We start from the raw sequence: 15,493 nt of genomic DNA on the forward strand, positions 1-15,493 counted from the left end.
ATGATGGGGGCTACGGAAAAATAAACTAGGGCAAAGGCGCCGTCTCTCCAGAGGCCGAGACTCCCACCCACCGCTGGCCCCGCCTCGGAGTGGGAAAAGGAGAACTGGGGAGATCCGTCGGAAGAACGAGGTGGGCAACCCCTAACTCAGAAGGGAGTCGGGTAAGGGAGGTTCGCCTCCACCCAGTCGGGCTAAGGTAGGTGGGGAACCAGCAGGATCTGGGGTGATCTTTGCAAGCCCCGCGCCGACCAGTCCTGCGCCCCCCCCCCCACTTGGCTGAGCAGCCCAGTAGTGTGGCCTGGCCAAAAGACCCCGCCTGAGCAACTGCCTGCCACGAGGGGGCCGCTCTCCTCTCGGATTGGCACCCGTTTCCCCACGATTGCTGGGGTACGGGCTGAAGTTTCCTCCAGTCGTAGGTAGAAGAGCACTTGCAAAAGAGAAAAGTCCCCCTGTGGAAACTTGCACATCGCGACACGCCCCCCTCCGCTTGCGTTTCTGGCTCCTTTTTAGCACTAGCACGAGGATTTCCCTATCGCCCAGTCCAGTCTGTCTCTGCATTCCTGCCGCAAGGGGGACCTTCCTTCCCAGTTCCGGGATGTAGTTCCGTCTGTTTGCACAGCGAAATGCTTTCTATGCAGATTATCTGGCCGCGCTTGGGGACCGTTTGATGTGGGATGTGTGGTAGTGGATCCGCTGCTTTTGAATGTTGTGCCTGGTTCTTGATCGTAGCCTTTCCGACCCTGCTTATTTTGATGGTAAAGATGCCATTCTTGTTTTGGGATCTGATCCGGCAGCTTTGCTAGTGTTTGTGTTTCTGAGATTCTAGCATTAGGCTGCCGGGAGTCTGAGTGACACACTGAAAAACGCACCAGTGCAACATTATTCATCGGTGGTAAGAAAAGTTTTGTTTTGAAGTTAATATTTCAACTTGCTAGTCGCTGTTGTTTGAAATGTCTTTGGCCACCCACTCGGCTGCAGCACGTCCTATTCTTTCAGACTGAAGGGACGTGACAGTACCGCTATACTAAGAGGATCAAGTGTAATTTATAATCGTGGGATTCCTTTATGCAGCGTTCTTGCGCATGTACTCCTAATTGCAATTTATCTGAGAATCCCTTGGTGAATACGGTATTTGTCTTTTGCTAGCCTCCAAGTTTCCCTTTTGTGTTGCAGGTTGAAGGGATGAGGAAGAAAAGTGTCAGCTTATGTGTTTCTCTGAAAGTAAACTGCCCATCTTGAGGTATTTGGAAGTTTAAAGAGTGGAAAAAACCTGTTACTCTCCTAGTTTGCTTGCCTATATTATATGCAGTATTCTGTTCAGATGAGGATGTGCGTTACCCTGCTGAAAATATTTTACTGCTTGGAATAAGGAGCATGTTGCTGCAATCCATAACAATTTAAGAGTCACTTCCCATGAAGCCTCTCAAAGCAGTTTCATAATGCAATAAAAACAATGTAAAACCATTTAAAATAAATTCAGGTATGGACTCTCTTGTTATAGCAAGTGGCTTTGGTGAGCAACTATTAGCCGGGATCTACATTTGAAGTTGAGGGTGACCGGGTGGGATGGCTGCGGGACCTGCTAAAGACAATTACTGAATAATTATTTTCATTCCTGCTTGTGGGTTTCTAGATGCTAATGATGTAGGAGTTTGAGTTTCTGCTAGCCCACACCATTCTAATGGTTTGGGCCCATACCAAAATTTACATTATGCCCTTTGCATCCACTTTGTTACAGCACTCTGGACATTTTAAAGAATTTCTCCATAATAATTGATGTGCCCCTCACTGGCAACCACCACACATGGAACATTTCCTCTAGCAGGGTTTCCCAAACTTGGGTCTCCAGCTGTTGTCGGACTACAACATAAATTTGTGACATTGGAAGTGGCCCTAATTTTTGGTAGGCTGGAATGATTGCTTTGAGCTAAATATAGACCTACTTTACCAACCTAAGCATTGACTGGGGTCCGAATTTACCTGAAGTAACAGAGAAGCTTCCCTCCACTGTAATTTGAAGACCATGGAATAAATGCTGGAAAAAATGAATGAAAAAAAAGTCTGTGTTCCAAGTCCTTAAGAATGCAACCCACATCCCTCTGTAATCACTGGTTAAATGCTCATTAGCATTAATGGTTCCAGATGTTGCCCAAAGCCTTTAAAACCTGCACCTGGCTTTATGGTGGCATATGGTGTGCTGACCTGGCCATCTTTTTATCAGTCTAGTCAAAAGGGGAGGTTATGAGTGCCACTGTTCACAGATGTCTCAGAATAGCTTTCTCTTGGGAGCACTGGCTGAGAATTTTGTTAAGCACTATTAGCTGGTCCATTTAAATTCAACTCCTTCACAGCAGCAATACAAAACATATACCCCAAAGAAATGTGGTGTGAGAGAGAACACATGTGACAATTACACTCTAATTGGGGACAGGACATTTCTGACTACTTTGAAGCTAAAGTAACTTTCTTTTGCCTCTCAGTGTGTCTGAACAGGTAAAACGAGTGTCTCCCAAGTTGAAGTTTGGCCAAGGGAGTTGCAAGTGACTTTCTTCTTGAAGTACCATGTCCACAGATGCTGATCCCTCGACCTTAGTGAAAGTGCTCCACTTGGTTTTCCTTTCAACTTTCTGGGGAATGCAGATCTGGGTGACTTTTATAGCCAGTAGGTTGGGACCGTTCCACAGCCCCACTTTTTGCACATAGATGCTTAAAGGCCAAATTAATCACAGTTAATTTATTTAGGGAGGGATTCGACATTTGGAGAAATGGGAATGCTCTGGACTGGCATATGCAGTGAATTCAGAAAGGGGAAAAGGGCTACTTTAGCTTGGCAGTAAGATGTAGGCTGGGCAAATAGGGATAACACTGGCTGGCAAGAAGATTTACTTTCTGGATTGGTGAGTCTATATTCCTAGACACCAAGCAGCTGAATGATGATGATGATGATGTGAAGGTAAAACCACCAAGTGTGGAAAATCCTAATAAACAATGGAAATAAGCATAGCTGTCAACTTTTGGATTTGAAAATAAGGGATCAGCAGCCTCACCTGTCCCAGGGACAGTCTATGGGATATCTGACAATCTGGGATAGCAGTGGGAAGCAGCAGGAAACGGCGCTGAAATAAGGGAATTTCCCACAAAAAAAAGGGAAGGTTGACAGCTATGGAAATAAGCCATCTGAAGCTAAAAGAGATTATCTAAAACTGTATACTTCTGTTAATTTTGCATCCAATGGTTTTTTAAAAACAGCTATTCATAATTATTTTTAGCATTTGTATCATTTAAATAACCTTGTTCCTTTGTGTTCGCCCCACTTGTTCTTGCAGGTTTTGTGATGGGCAACAATCTCTCACAACATACATTCGGATTCATTCAAAGTTGCCTCTTCCCTTATTACTTCCACATTGGCTCAGCTTGTGCTTTCATCAACCTGACCATATTTGCCATGTGTCACCCCAGCGAACTTCTCAATGAGGAAGAAACCATGCAGGTAGTGGGCTCCCTCTTTTAAATATCGCTTGCATCCGTTAGTCCGCCATTCTGCTTTGTTATATGGCCTCGCTTGTGATGGCATGCCTGCCTTAGGAAGAAGTGGTTGGACCGAGAAGCCACCCACGCTTACTAGCAGGGCACTCCTTGTGTTTCCTGTAACTACCACCACGGCTGGTAGGAGACAGTATTAGTAGGTGGAGGGGCAGAGCAGCAAAGGGGCACAGTTTGGTGACTTGGCACAGGAATGGAACATCTTGCACCGAAATATACCCTATTAATCCTAATTTGAAAATGCAATGGCAGGGCCAACCCACAGGGTTATTTTAAGGATGATATGCACTGCTGGGGCCACAGGAACCTGCCTAGGTACCAGCCATGAATCTAAATATTATTCCTGCAAAGCGATTGCAGCTACATGTGATATGAAAACCCCCACATACTAGCTGATGCTACCAGACAATGAATAGTATAACTATCTTTCCTTTCCAGATTACAGTCTTCTTCATTTGTGTCATAGTTGCTGCTCTAAACGCTCAGTGGTTTGGGCAAGTGACTTCAGATATTATGGCCGAAATGCACCTGATTGAGCAAAGCTATGGCTTGGGAGAGGATGCTGGGTGGTTCCCGCATAAGTCCTTTATGCGGCTGCGTCAACTGGATTCTCATTACAGGGAGCTGACAAGCAGACTGAGCATCTATCATGGTTTCTCTTCCCTCTGCAATCTGTGCTGCATCGCATGCAATGGCTTGAGCCTCTACTATATGGCTGCTCACCTTTCAACATTATAAGCACATGGGTAAATAACCTGCATGGGCATGATTGTGAAAAGATGAACTGCAAATGGCAGAAGCCAGGGCCTGGGTTGCTGTAGAGTGCTCCTCCAAGCAGGATTCACAGGTGCTTGGATCACCCTGTTCTGAGTACAGCATGCTATAAATTATCCAGCCATCATTGAGTTGGCAGCCCATGCACTAATCAACCTTTCATAGAACACTGGACTCCTTGTTGATCAATGAGACATCTCATTGTAATAGTAATACTTGGTCAGACATTTATGAGACAATTTAAATGCCACCAAAATACTTGATGCAAGTAGCAGGTTTCTTTTTGAAAATGAAAAATTCGTAAGCAGATGCCTACAGCTGAAAAAGGATTTGTCACTTCATGTGCCCTCTGCTCCCCTTAGTCTTCTAAAGGACCAGATGTTAACCTTTTAAGGTGGCTGCAGCCTTGCTAGTTATGGGTATCATCTTAAGGGCACCTATGACTTCCTAACTGTGCTTGGTCCAGTCCAGGGAAAATCTCTTCTGATATCAAGTATATTTGATACCAACTTCTGAAAAGGTAAAATGCTCTTCCCAGCCAAAAGGTTTTTAATTCTACCATGGATTATATTAAAGCCTTACGTTCCAAAGAGCAACAACAGATGCGGTAATAAAACGAAATCTAACTGCAGTAATGAATTTGTTTCCCGGCTGAAAGTGCTCCTGTTCTTTATTTGCTATACAACAGAGGTCTAGTTTCAAAAGTCAAGCAGCCGTTTGGTACCTCCTTTTCCCTGGAGACAAGCACTAGCCAGAGTTGTTCAGGTAGAACTTGCCCTTCTATATAGGTTGAATTCAGGAGTAAGTTGCTGTACAGCACATTCCTTGCCTTATGCCTTATGCGTTTACTGGATCTTCCCACCTCCATGAAAAGTGATGTGAGTTCCAAGTTCAGAAAGAACATGCATGAGAGCACTTCAAAAACAATTAAGCTGTATACAGAGGGATGCCATAGATAGACTTAGTGTGAAGGCGCATCCTTGAGATACTGTACTCTAGAAACAAGCCATTTTATGTTGTTTTTTTACTTGTACATTAGCAGCATGGAGAAGGATGCTACTGTAGCCACAACTTTAGCAATTGGGTAGGCATAAGAAATGTACCTCCGGAAATTAAAACCATAATTTAGAACCTATAAAATGTGCCCAGCTCCTTTTAAAACCTATTTTGGATAGGTTAATGCGATCTTGTCACAGCAAAAAGCCAGCAAAATTGTAAAGCTCTCAACAATGGCATTCCACATTCCTTTGCTGAAGTGCACAAGACAGTAGTGAATAAATCGCAGCTGTGGTTTAATCTCTGTGCCTATTGAGCAGGCGAACGCTCTGAATGAATCTATTGGAAAAGTAACAACAGGTGGCAGGCATTTAGGGGTCCCCCTCCATATTCTAAATATTCCAAAAACAGAATTGTTAGCTGTGCTTGCATAACATTGGATGCAAGCATGCTCCCTGACCCCTAGATACACTTATTTTATGGCACTTAAATCTGTAAAGTTATACTGTGTTGCCCCAAGCTGCAAGTAGAAGCCCCATTGAGATTAACACGGTTTATGGCAAATTGGATACTTCAAGAAATAATCAGATATTCGGGGGGTGGGATCTATTTCTCTCAAGCAAAACTCAGTGTATTAAATATCTAGGTGAATAACGTAATAGGAGCCCTGCTGGATCAGGTGAAAAAGAGGCTCATATAATCCAGCAAGTTGTACTCACAGTGCCCAAGCAGATACGTGCGAGGTGCCTGCATGCAGGACCCAAGTGCCACAGCATTCTCCCCACCTGTGATACTCCGCAACTGGTATTCAGAGACATACTGCCTTTGACAGTGGAAAATGAGGTTTTCTACTTCATGCACACAAAGAAGTGTGCATGCACACGAAAGCTCATACCAAGAACTAACTTAGTTGGTCTTTAAGGTGCTACTGGAAGGATTTTTTTTATTTTGTTTTAAGGAAATGTGAACGATGCTTATTCACCCCAATTAAATAGAAGTGCAGATGCAGTTTCTGTGGCTAGGATTAGGAAATCTGCCATCTCGATGGTTGCAGAAGAAGATACATGTGTACGAAATGTTCCATCTTTCAATTTATAAATCTAAAGAGGCCTTGTTCCATTATGTGTTGTATTCCACCCCCACTCCCCTCAAAATGTTCATTCACTTTAGCCAGTGGACCTTCTTCCCAAAGAAGTAGTTTTTAGAAAAAGGTGCAAGTTTCACCAAAACCAAAAAGGTAGGAGTCCCAGCTTTTATGAAGTACCTGCAAAAACAATTAAAAAGTCAACCTCCAGTCTTGGCTCACAACATTTTAAGATAACCTTATATGCTTGTGTTTGTGCATGCATGTTTGCTTATACTACCGTCCCATTTCCCCACCCCATTCCACACTGAAAGATACTGGAATAACTTGATAGGTTAGATTCTCACCTGCTCTACAAATTTGGAAGAAGATAGGACAGAAACATAATATGGGTGGGATTCACCTAACAAGCCCAGTCAGCAGAAGCTCTTATGCCCAGAAATGGGCTCTGGGCAGGGGTCAGGAGAACCTGCAGAATAGCGCACAGTGGAGAGAAAGGTGGGCTTCATTCTGTCTGGCAAGCTGAAATGTTTGCACAGAGGGGATGCTCACCACAGCACGATGCTCAAGTCCATCACCTGCTTTGACTGTTGGAACAATCTAATAGGCTAGGTTGGTAAGAAGCAGATGTCCCCACTGCGAAGATCAATGACATCCTAAAAGTTCAGGCAGGCACAACTGCAGCAAATTACCCTTTCTTTAGAAGCTGATCACCTAACCTTTTGCTGCAAGGCAGTCTAAAAATACAGCCACCTTTCAATGCAATGGCTATGCATTGTTATTTCCGTAAGTAACTGTCACGTCTCGCTGGTGCCAACCAAGAGAAAACTGAGGCAGCCCTGTAGTGAAATGGATGAATAAGCTTCAGCTGAAGCTGACACCTCTAATCTGAAGTGACAACATATGGGCAGTTTTGTTGGCTGTTGATATCTAAGACTACTGTATCCTTAACAGCAGAATCTGCTGACGAACAATTATTTCTCTGTCAGATTAGTGTTAGACAAAAAAAAACAACTTCTTGATTTTTTGAAGCAAGTAGATGGATCCTGTTGATTCAACATTACACACGTGTCATTTTGACAATAAAGATGAGTAACATGCAGTCCCCAGCTCAGACTCTCACCTTTGGTGCTGCAGTGCTTGTAGCAATGTGGTTTCTGTGTCTATCTGGTATATCTCTCCTTTTTCTTCATCCTCAAAATACAGCTGTGCAATTTAATATGAGAGACAAATTGACTAAATATGTGAACAAGGACAAGCAACATTACCTGTAAGGCTTAGTACGATATTTATGCAGGTCAGCAGGGCATCTGTAATACTAACAACCAACTACTCATGTGATGGAAAACCCTTTTTATTGCTTCTGTTTGAGACTGCAATTTATTAGGGCAAGTTCTGGGAGTCCAGAATTGTGGTAGTTTAGGGGTTGTTTTTTTACCGGATTTAATTTTATTTCTATTTATTGCTTGCCATATACTTCAAGCCTTTGGAAGAGCTAAATAAATGAATTTTTATTCAAGCCTACAAATCTAAGTACTTAATGGAAGTTTTAAAACAATTTTGCAGTTGTTTATGGATAACACAACCCTCTGATTTGAGATTATTCTCTGCCTGTCTGACCTATCTGTGGCTATATCAGGGTTGGGGAGTTTGGCCCTCCAGATGTTTTTGGACTGCAAATCCCATTAACCCCAGCATAGCCAATGATCAATGAAGATGGTAATTTTAGACCCAAAAGCATTTGAAGAGCCATAAGTTTCCCATTCTTCACCTGGGATGCAGGTAGAGGCTGACTTAGGCTCTGTCAAACTCCATGATGAAGCTGTTGCTTAGTATACTGTTGTGTGAAGGCAAAAAGTGTGGTTGCTCTCTCAATCTTTGCTGGAAGGATCCTTTTTACTCCCTCTAACCTCAGTCTTTCTGTCCCCTCTCTCTCCACCTCTGCTAGAGCCCATTGCTCCCCTCCCGCCCCTCCTTAGGGTACAAAAGGTCTAGACTTCAGGCATCCCACATGGGGCTACACTGCTCAGGGTTATATATATTAGAATATCAATTTTAAGAAAGGACAGACAAATGCCAAAAGGCGTTGTATCTTACCTCCAGTTCACTAGGAATATATTTCTTTTCTACATCCCAGGGAGGTAGTTCTTCAAACATGACCATTAAGTGGTCAATAAATCTGAAACACAAGATGCATCATGTTACTCTCCAAGCCATTAAGTTCAGCTTCAGCAACTACTAGAGTTGAATTCAAGTAGATACTGTACACTGACGCCTTTGGAATTCAAAGCAATGTAGCTTCATTAAAGGCTGCTAACCAACGCAGTATTTTTTTAAATTAAATTCTTCAATGCTTTTTTCAAAATAGGCATGCTCAGGAAGATCATAAATCTATTCTCTTATTTAAGGTTAATCCAAAAATAACTACTTTCTCACAGCACTGCTCAGAGTCTCTAAAATAGCTCACAACCACCACTTCATATAAACATGCTCTAAGACTCCAAAAGTTTTGGACCACAACTTCCATCATCCCTGTCCATTGCCCATGCTGGCTGGGGCTGAAATGAGTTGTAGCCCAAAACATTTGATGGAAGGCATCAGGCCGGGGAAGACTTGTTCAGACATTACTGAGATTAGCAGATGAGGCTGGCAGGCATGCTCCCACTCCTACTCTTCACATTCAGAACATCTCAATGGTCTTACCAAAGTACTGGAAAACACAGCAGATAAAATGTGTGAATTGAACCCACTGCCTCCTCCCTTCCATATTATGTTCATTTGGATTTATATAAATTCAGCTTTAAAAAACAACCACCTCGATTCTTCATGAAAAGAGGAGATGAAGTCAGTTTGCCCATGCTCGGGATACAGGAACAGCACAGGCCAGGTTAGGCTGCCATTCTCATCTAAACAGACTTTGGCACCCATATCATTTTCTGAGCCAAGTCCATCTAAAGACATCTCAGCCAGGTCTGCTGATATTGTTGTGTCTTCCTTAGAGGATGCTAGAGACAATTTGATGTTCCGATCCTATATTGGAAGAGAAAAGAAAAATAAATAAATGAGGCAAGTATCCACATCTTTACACATTTAAAATTTCCAGGGGCAATTCTTCCCACCAAAAGAAAAAGTTACCTTGATAGCTTTGAGTAAGGCCTCCTTCCGAGACTGTTCCCTCTTCTCCTGCAATTTAGCTTTTCTGAAATCCCTCTCTTCAGTGCGCTGAAAGACAGACAAAGCTACATCGTTACTGTGGGGAGGAGGATGCTGTTCCACCAGTCTTAGTCTACTGTATAAACAGGTTTCCATTTGCCCCCTTCTAACCTTTAGTCTATCAGCTTTAGCTCTTGTTTCCAGAAGTTTCTTTTCTTTTGGATCTATTCTCAATCCCTCCTCGCACCATGTTATGGCTTCAGAGAAGTGTTTAAGTTCCAAATGGCACAGTGCTCCTAGAAAAGCAATACAGTGGTTACATACGCTTCAGGTTACAGACTCCGCTAACCCAAAAATAGTACCTCGGGTTAAGAACTTTGCTTCAGGATGAGAACAGAAATCACGCAGTGGCAGGCCACATTAGCTAAAGTGGTGCTTCAGGTTAAGAACAGTTTCAGGTTAAGAATGGACCTCCAGAACGAATTAAGTTCTTAACACGAGGTACCACTGTAGTTTGTTTCTCATATGTCTGCAGCAAACACAGATACACTCAACTAATTTTTAAAACATCAGTGTGGCAAACAGGGATGTACACTTACGCTGGTCAATTTGTTTCCCGACTGAAGGCAGTGAAGAGCCATAGAGGCCTGAATTCTAGGCTGACTTTTATTTATTTTCTTACATTTATGTCCTACTTTTCTTCGCTCATACAACCTAGCATGACCCTACATTTATTATTACTTTTAGAAGTATTTATAACCCACTCTTCACCGACTATTTTCAATCTCAGAGCAGGGAGCAACATAACAAATAATAAAAGCATGTCCAGTAAATAGTAACAAATTTACAGTTCCATTATAAGGCAAACAAAGCTAAACTACAATAAGGGCACCAGTTGCAAAGATCTCCCACTCCTTTTCCAAAGTAGCAACACCACAAAAAACATCAACAAAAAAGACAAGGGTGGCAATAAGCCTCAACTCTTGTTTCTTTCTTCTTCCTGGTCCCAATGAAACTCGCAGGGCTCAAATTTGGTAGGGCTGCTGGGAAGGATGCGGCAGGTGGATTTGTGAGCATCTTCCATCTCTCCTTACTAGCGAGCACAAACAGCATTCAACATCCTCCTGTGGTTCCCAGATGCTAACTAGACCAAGACCTGCTTTGCTTCATTGGAGTGGTGGTCTCATGTGCCTTCAGACCACATGCTGCCCCTAACATACTGCAAATAACTTTGTTCCAAGGTTCCCATGCTTCTTCCTTCTCTTTATCTCAAGTAGACACAACCCTTTTAAGTTGCATTATGTTAATATTTCATGGCACTTTGAAAGTTTACTTTTCAAGAATATTCTATACAAACTTTTATTGCTGTTATACAGTGCCCCCACTTTCTTAATTACATGGAGGCCTCTATTAAAATGCAACTGTTGAACATTCTTTTACCTCTTGTAATTGCCTTGAGGTGATTGGGTTTCAGTTTTCTTGCTGCGATAGCATCATTGAGAGCAGAGCGATAGTTACCTAAACAAAACATACCTCTGTAAAACCTGGGTCATTACATTGGATTTTTAAGGGAGGCTGGCAAATTGCTCCCTAAGAAACACTGGGCTACACTGAGGCAAGACACGTGAGGTCTTCAAATATGACATTAATTTATAAGGATAATGAAAAGAGGAGGCATTATAACAGGTAAGATACAGATTCCAAAAGCTGCCCCCTCTTTTTTTAAAAAATGTATTTGATAAATAATAATTTGATTTTGTTGCAAAAACTTCAACACAACCTATTACTTCTTGGCTTTCTTTTCAGACTCTGTATTTGAGGCTATTCATCCCTACTAAAAACCAACAGCACTCAATTCTTTTTTTTATCCAGACTAGCTGCTCAAGAGACCTCTCTGGCTTGCACATACTGAATCTTGGGACCTGGAATACATTGGAGCAAATTATGTCTAACAAAATTTAAAGCACTGTAATGTGGATAGTGACAGCCAAACCAGACGCAATATTATGCATATTTGAGAGTAAGTCCCAATTAACTCAGTGGTGCCTATTTTCTTTGGGAGCTCCACATACACTGCTAAATTAACATCTAACAATGATATGGGTCTAAAATTTAGCATCCTCAATACTACTTGTTTGTTTGTTTAAAAAAATTCAAAAACAACTTTATGACTGCTGGAACATACAGGAGAAAGTCCTACCTTTGATATTTTTCTGCTATATAGAATTTGAGCTAGGCATAATTTTGAATGCAATACATTACCCAAATAAAACTGAGCTGCAGCTCTGTTTGTATGAAGAACAGTATTCAATTCTAGGTCATTGCACTTCTTTTTCAGTCCTTCTGAATAGGATATCACAGCCTTCTTATAATCCTTTTCCTTGAAATAATCATTGCCCTCATTCTTATAGGCCTGGGCTTGAAAAACACCAATAAAGATAAACATTGCAATGTTAGAAAAGCAATAATAAGCACTCCTTTAAAAGTCAAGTCATCTATAACAGATAAAGCACAGATCTTATGCTTCCTAGAAAACTCAGGCTAATCAGCCTGCTATACTATGGTTTTGTTTTTTTTTTACAGCAAAGGGGGTCAAGGATATTTCTGCAGCTATTAAAGTTTTTAATGCTATGATAACCTCTCATTTTTTTTACGGAGCTGCGCGTGCCGGCCAAATTAAATTTCTACAAGTCCTATGAGCCCCAATATGTATTTTTTGAAATGGGACGATGCCCTTTCAAGATAAACACTTGGTTGTTAACCTTAAAGCTCTGGCTTAAAATCTTTATTTTCAAAATGGGAATGCAGTAGGGCCATCAGTTCATTTATCTGTGGACACCTATTGCAGCATTTTGACAACGGTTGTGACAGAGGCTGTACTGGACTGTCACCCTTTCTCCTTCAAATGGGACACAACAGAGCACCTGCCCCGGTTAGACAAAGCTGGGATGTCTCTTTTCAAGACATTGAACAGATTGAGATGAAACAATTATGCCCTTTGATTCCTAGAGAAAGTGTTGCGAAAACAATGTAAATTTCATCAGCTGATACATTTACAGTATGTAAGTGGAGACTACCTTCAGGTGTTTGGTCCTCATCAAAAATAATAGACTGAAGACAAGCAAGGTCAGGATTCTGCTTAGGATCTATTTCAGCAGGAGCTTTCCTCATGAACATTGGGATCTTGTCAAATTCCTGTCAACAAATGCAGGCAGCCCAAGTTACCAAGGATAGAAGAAAAGGGTTCAAAATAGCCGCATGTCTTTGGAAATAAAGCTTTTATTCGAGATACTTAACAGAAGAACTTGCATTTTTTCCTTCCCATACATTGAATTTTGTCCCTGGGTATTTCTAAAGAATTCACTTAATTCATAGTTCTTGGCTTTCTAGGTAAGTAATTTCAGACTTAGCATCAGCCCTTGCTAAACCTTCAAACCCACCATTTTCCTGTTACAAAAACACAAAACCAAACCCAACAGGAATGTAACAGATATAGATCCTGTAATATCCATCATTGAATTCTATTAGATTTTTCTATCCTTTCAAGCCAATTGTTGTTTACCAAGAAAGACACATTGGCCAGGTAATACTAAACCATTGTTTATTAAACTAGTTTATTATCAACTAGTTTATTGATGATACAGTTTAATAAACTGTATAGAAAAATGTGACTAGAGAATTCATCATCTTATTCAACAACTAGCCCTCCCTCCAGAATTCAACATCTGGCCCTCCCTCCAGATGTTGTTGGATTCCAATGCCCATCAGCCACAGTCAGCATGGTCAAGGGACAGCAAAGAGGAGCGCACAGTCCAGCAAATTCTATAGAGTCACAAGTTCCCAAATTCAGGTTGCAATTTAAAAACTTTTTTTTTTTTGATACACTGACATGTATTGTGAACTTGGAACCCAATATGCAAGCTTAAAATGCTACCTACTATAATGTCACAACACACATCCCACCCCTTGGTTAGAAAGTCAACATCCACTGTACATGGTCAAGTTATAAGTTTCAGTTGCCAAGTTGTGTTGACAACATTGTGCCAACCTAACAGTTACAGTTTGCAGGTGTCCTCTATTGTTATGTGCAGATTCAGTGTATACCAACAACTGCTCCATGATAAAACAATGGTGACAATATTTTAAATGTCAATGTGAAACATTAATGTGCTGCAGAAACGCATGGCTGTCAGGAAAACCTGTCCAGAAGTCGGTCATGTTCTCTAAAACTGCTCTCTTATATCCAGGTGTGGGAAATGACTGGTTATTAACACTGGAAGCAAGCTTTTTTGCACAAGCTCTAGAGGCACTCTCATCTTTACTGCTGGCTCATATGCCTTGAAGTTGGAAGTAGGCTCCAGAACTGACCTCTGGCTCAAACATAATTTAGTAGAACTAACCAGCAATGCTTACAACAAATAACCCTGTTAAGATCGAAACAAAACAAATTCCTTCCAGTAGCACCTTAAAGAAGGAAGGAATTTGTTTTGTTTTGACTATAGCAGACCAACACGGCTACCTATCTGTACCTGTTAAGATCGGTACCATCAACCCTCACCCTGCAGTGGTTAGGAGGAAGACTGGGAACTAGTGGTTTGCAGAATGCTAGCCAGTGTTTGTTTGTTTACTTTCTATCTTACCTTTCATCCAAGGAGCTCAAGACAGCGCGCACGATCCAACCCCCTTCCACATGTCATCCCAACAACAACAACAACAACCCTGCGAGGTTGTTTAGGCTGAGAGAGGCAGTGACCGGCTCAAAGCCACCCCAGCAAACTTCCCGGGCGAGTGGGAGATTTCGAACTCGGGTCCTATCCCGACATTCAAAACTGCAGACCAATTCCCCCCAAAAGCTCACCGGCCGTCGCTGGGTTAGCCATTATCCCTCTGCCTACCTGGCAGGGCTGTTGGAGAGGACGGAAAGGGGCGGGGGGGGGCAAGAGGCCGGCGACAAGAGGATAAAACTAAGAGGCTGGAGACTCTCTCCCAACTTGGCATCTCCCCAGGAGCCCGGCTAACCGAGCGCGGCCACCGGCTCCGCCCTCGTCCCGCCGCCCGGAGAGACGCACCTGCTCCCAGTTCTCGGGGCTGAGGGCGCCCGCGTAGCGCTCGGGGCCGCGGAACCGGTCCAGGAAGGCATCCCAGCCCGCCTCGTGCTCTTCCTCCTCCTCCTCCGCCATCATCTTGCACTCCCCTTCCCGTCGCAGCCAGGCTGGCTCGCTCCGCCCTTCCGGAGGCGGCGGCGGCGGCGGCTTGCTGCCCCTGCTGAGCCCGAAGCGGGAGGAGCCCGACGCTGCTTCCCTGGGCCGGCAATGGGGAATGCGGTGCTGCAGCGGGGCTTTGGCAAGCTCTTCCCTATCACCGCCCACCCTTGTTTTAAATTATTTCGCTTGTGGGGGCGTCAGGTGTCTGGGGTTGTAGGCGGGAAAAGGCGAGCTGAGGAAAAACCTGGGGCGCCTGTCCATACTAATGCACATCCAGTGCCGGATTTACATATAAGCGGGTGAGGCTATGCTCTAAACCACTGAGCCTAGGGCTTGCCCATCAGAAGGTCGGCGGTTCGCATCCCCGCGGCGGGTGAGCTCCCGTTGCTTGGTCCCAGCTCCTGCCCACCTAGCAGTTGGAAAGCACGTTGAAGTGCAAGTAGATAAATAGGTACCGCTCCAGCAGGAAGGTAAACGGCGTTTCCGTGCGCTGCTCTGGTTCGCCAGAAGCGGCTTAGTGATGCTGGCCACATGACCCGGAAGCTGTACGCCGGCTCCCTCGGCCAGTAAAGCGAGATGAGCGCCGCAACCCCAGAGTCGGCCACGACTGGACCTATTGGTCAGGGGTCCCTTTACCTAAGACGACTAAACAACAACATTGGTATTTAAAAGGGGCTTGCAGGAGTGCTGTATACAAACTAATAAGTGACTAGGGCATGCATGCCTTGATCTTCATAGA

General features: G+C 43.3%; 2 protein-coding genes across 6 annotated transcripts; one reads left to right on the forward strand and one right to left on the reverse strand.

The window, feature by feature from the left end:
- The first annotated feature begins 32 nt into the window (after positions 1-32).
- LOC309344510 (transmembrane protein 205-like) lies at positions 33-6,167 on the forward strand. Of its 4 annotated transcripts, none has more exons than XM_081866952.1 (5): positions 33-130; positions 1,174-1,240; positions 2,481-2,662; positions 3,327-3,490; positions 3,982-6,167. In XM_081866952.1, exons 3-5 carry the CDS (start codon positions 2,563-2,565, stop codon positions 4,279-4,281), a joined length of 564 nt encoding a protein of 187 aa, XP_081723078.1. In that variant the 5' UTR covers positions 33-130; positions 1,174-1,240; positions 2,481-2,562; the 3' UTR covers positions 4,282-6,167. The 4 variants fall into 4 exon arrangements, with proteins under 4 accessions (XP_081723078.1, XP_081723076.1, XP_081723077.1 ...); XM_081866950.1 differs by lacking the exon at positions 33-130 and adding an exon at positions 624-755; XM_081866951.1 differs by lacking the exons at positions 33-130; positions 1,174-1,240 and adding exons at positions 660-725; positions 1,310-1,480.
- A 224-nt stretch (positions 6,168-6,391) lies between these two features.
- On the reverse strand, positions 6,392-14,774 carry TTC4 (tetratricopeptide repeat domain 4). Of its 2 annotated transcripts, none has more exons than XM_081866730.1 (10): positions 14,620-14,774; positions 12,628-12,745; positions 11,813-11,968; positions 10,991-11,068; positions 9,722-9,846; positions 9,533-9,619; positions 9,213-9,427; positions 8,495-8,576; positions 7,521-7,603; positions 6,392-6,577 (listed from the first exon to the last, which is right to left on the reverse strand). In XM_081866730.1, the coding sequence occupies exons 1-10, from the start codon at positions 14,731-14,733 to the stop codon at positions 6,475-6,477; spliced, it is 1,161 nt and encodes a 386-aa protein (XP_081722856.1). In that variant the 5' UTR covers positions 14,734-14,774; the 3' UTR covers positions 6,392-6,474. The 2 variants fall into 2 exon arrangements, with proteins under 2 accessions (XP_081722856.1, XP_081722857.1); XM_081866731.1 differs by lacking the exon at positions 14,620-14,774 and adding an exon at positions 14,446-14,589.
- Between the last annotated feature and the right edge of the window lie 719 nt (positions 14,775-15,493).

Source organism: Podarcis erhardii (assembly GCF_964252035.2).
Source record: "Podarcis erhardii genome assembly, chromosome: 6".
Classification (NCBI taxonomy): Eukaryota; Metazoa; Chordata; class Lepidosauria; order Squamata; family Lacertidae; genus Podarcis; species Podarcis erhardii.

Coding starts and splice junctions, on each gene's coding strand:
- LOC309344510 (XM_081866952.1), top strand. CDS start 2,563: ATGTCCACAGATGCTGATCCCTCGACCTTAGTGAAAGTGCTCCACTTG. Junction 2,663..3,326: donor CTGGGTGACTTTTATAGCCA/GTAGGTTGGGAC, acceptor TTGTTCTTGCAG/GTTTTGTGATGGGCAACAAT. Junction 3,491..3,981: donor ATGAGGAAGAAACCATGCAG/GTAGTGGGCTCC, acceptor TTTCCTTTCCAG/ATTACAGTCTTCTTCATTTG.
- TTC4 (XM_081866730.1), bottom strand. CDS start 14,733: ATGATGGCGGAGGAGGAGGAGGAAGAGCACGAGGCGGGCTGGGATGCC. Junction 12,746..14,619: donor GCCCCGAGAACTGGGAGCAG/GTGCGTCTCTCC, acceptor ATTTGTTGACAG/GAATTTGACAAGATCCCAAT. Junction 9,428..9,532: donor CCTTACTCAAAGCTATCAAG/GTAACTTTTTCT, acceptor CTTCCAATATAG/GATCGGAACATCAAATTGTC.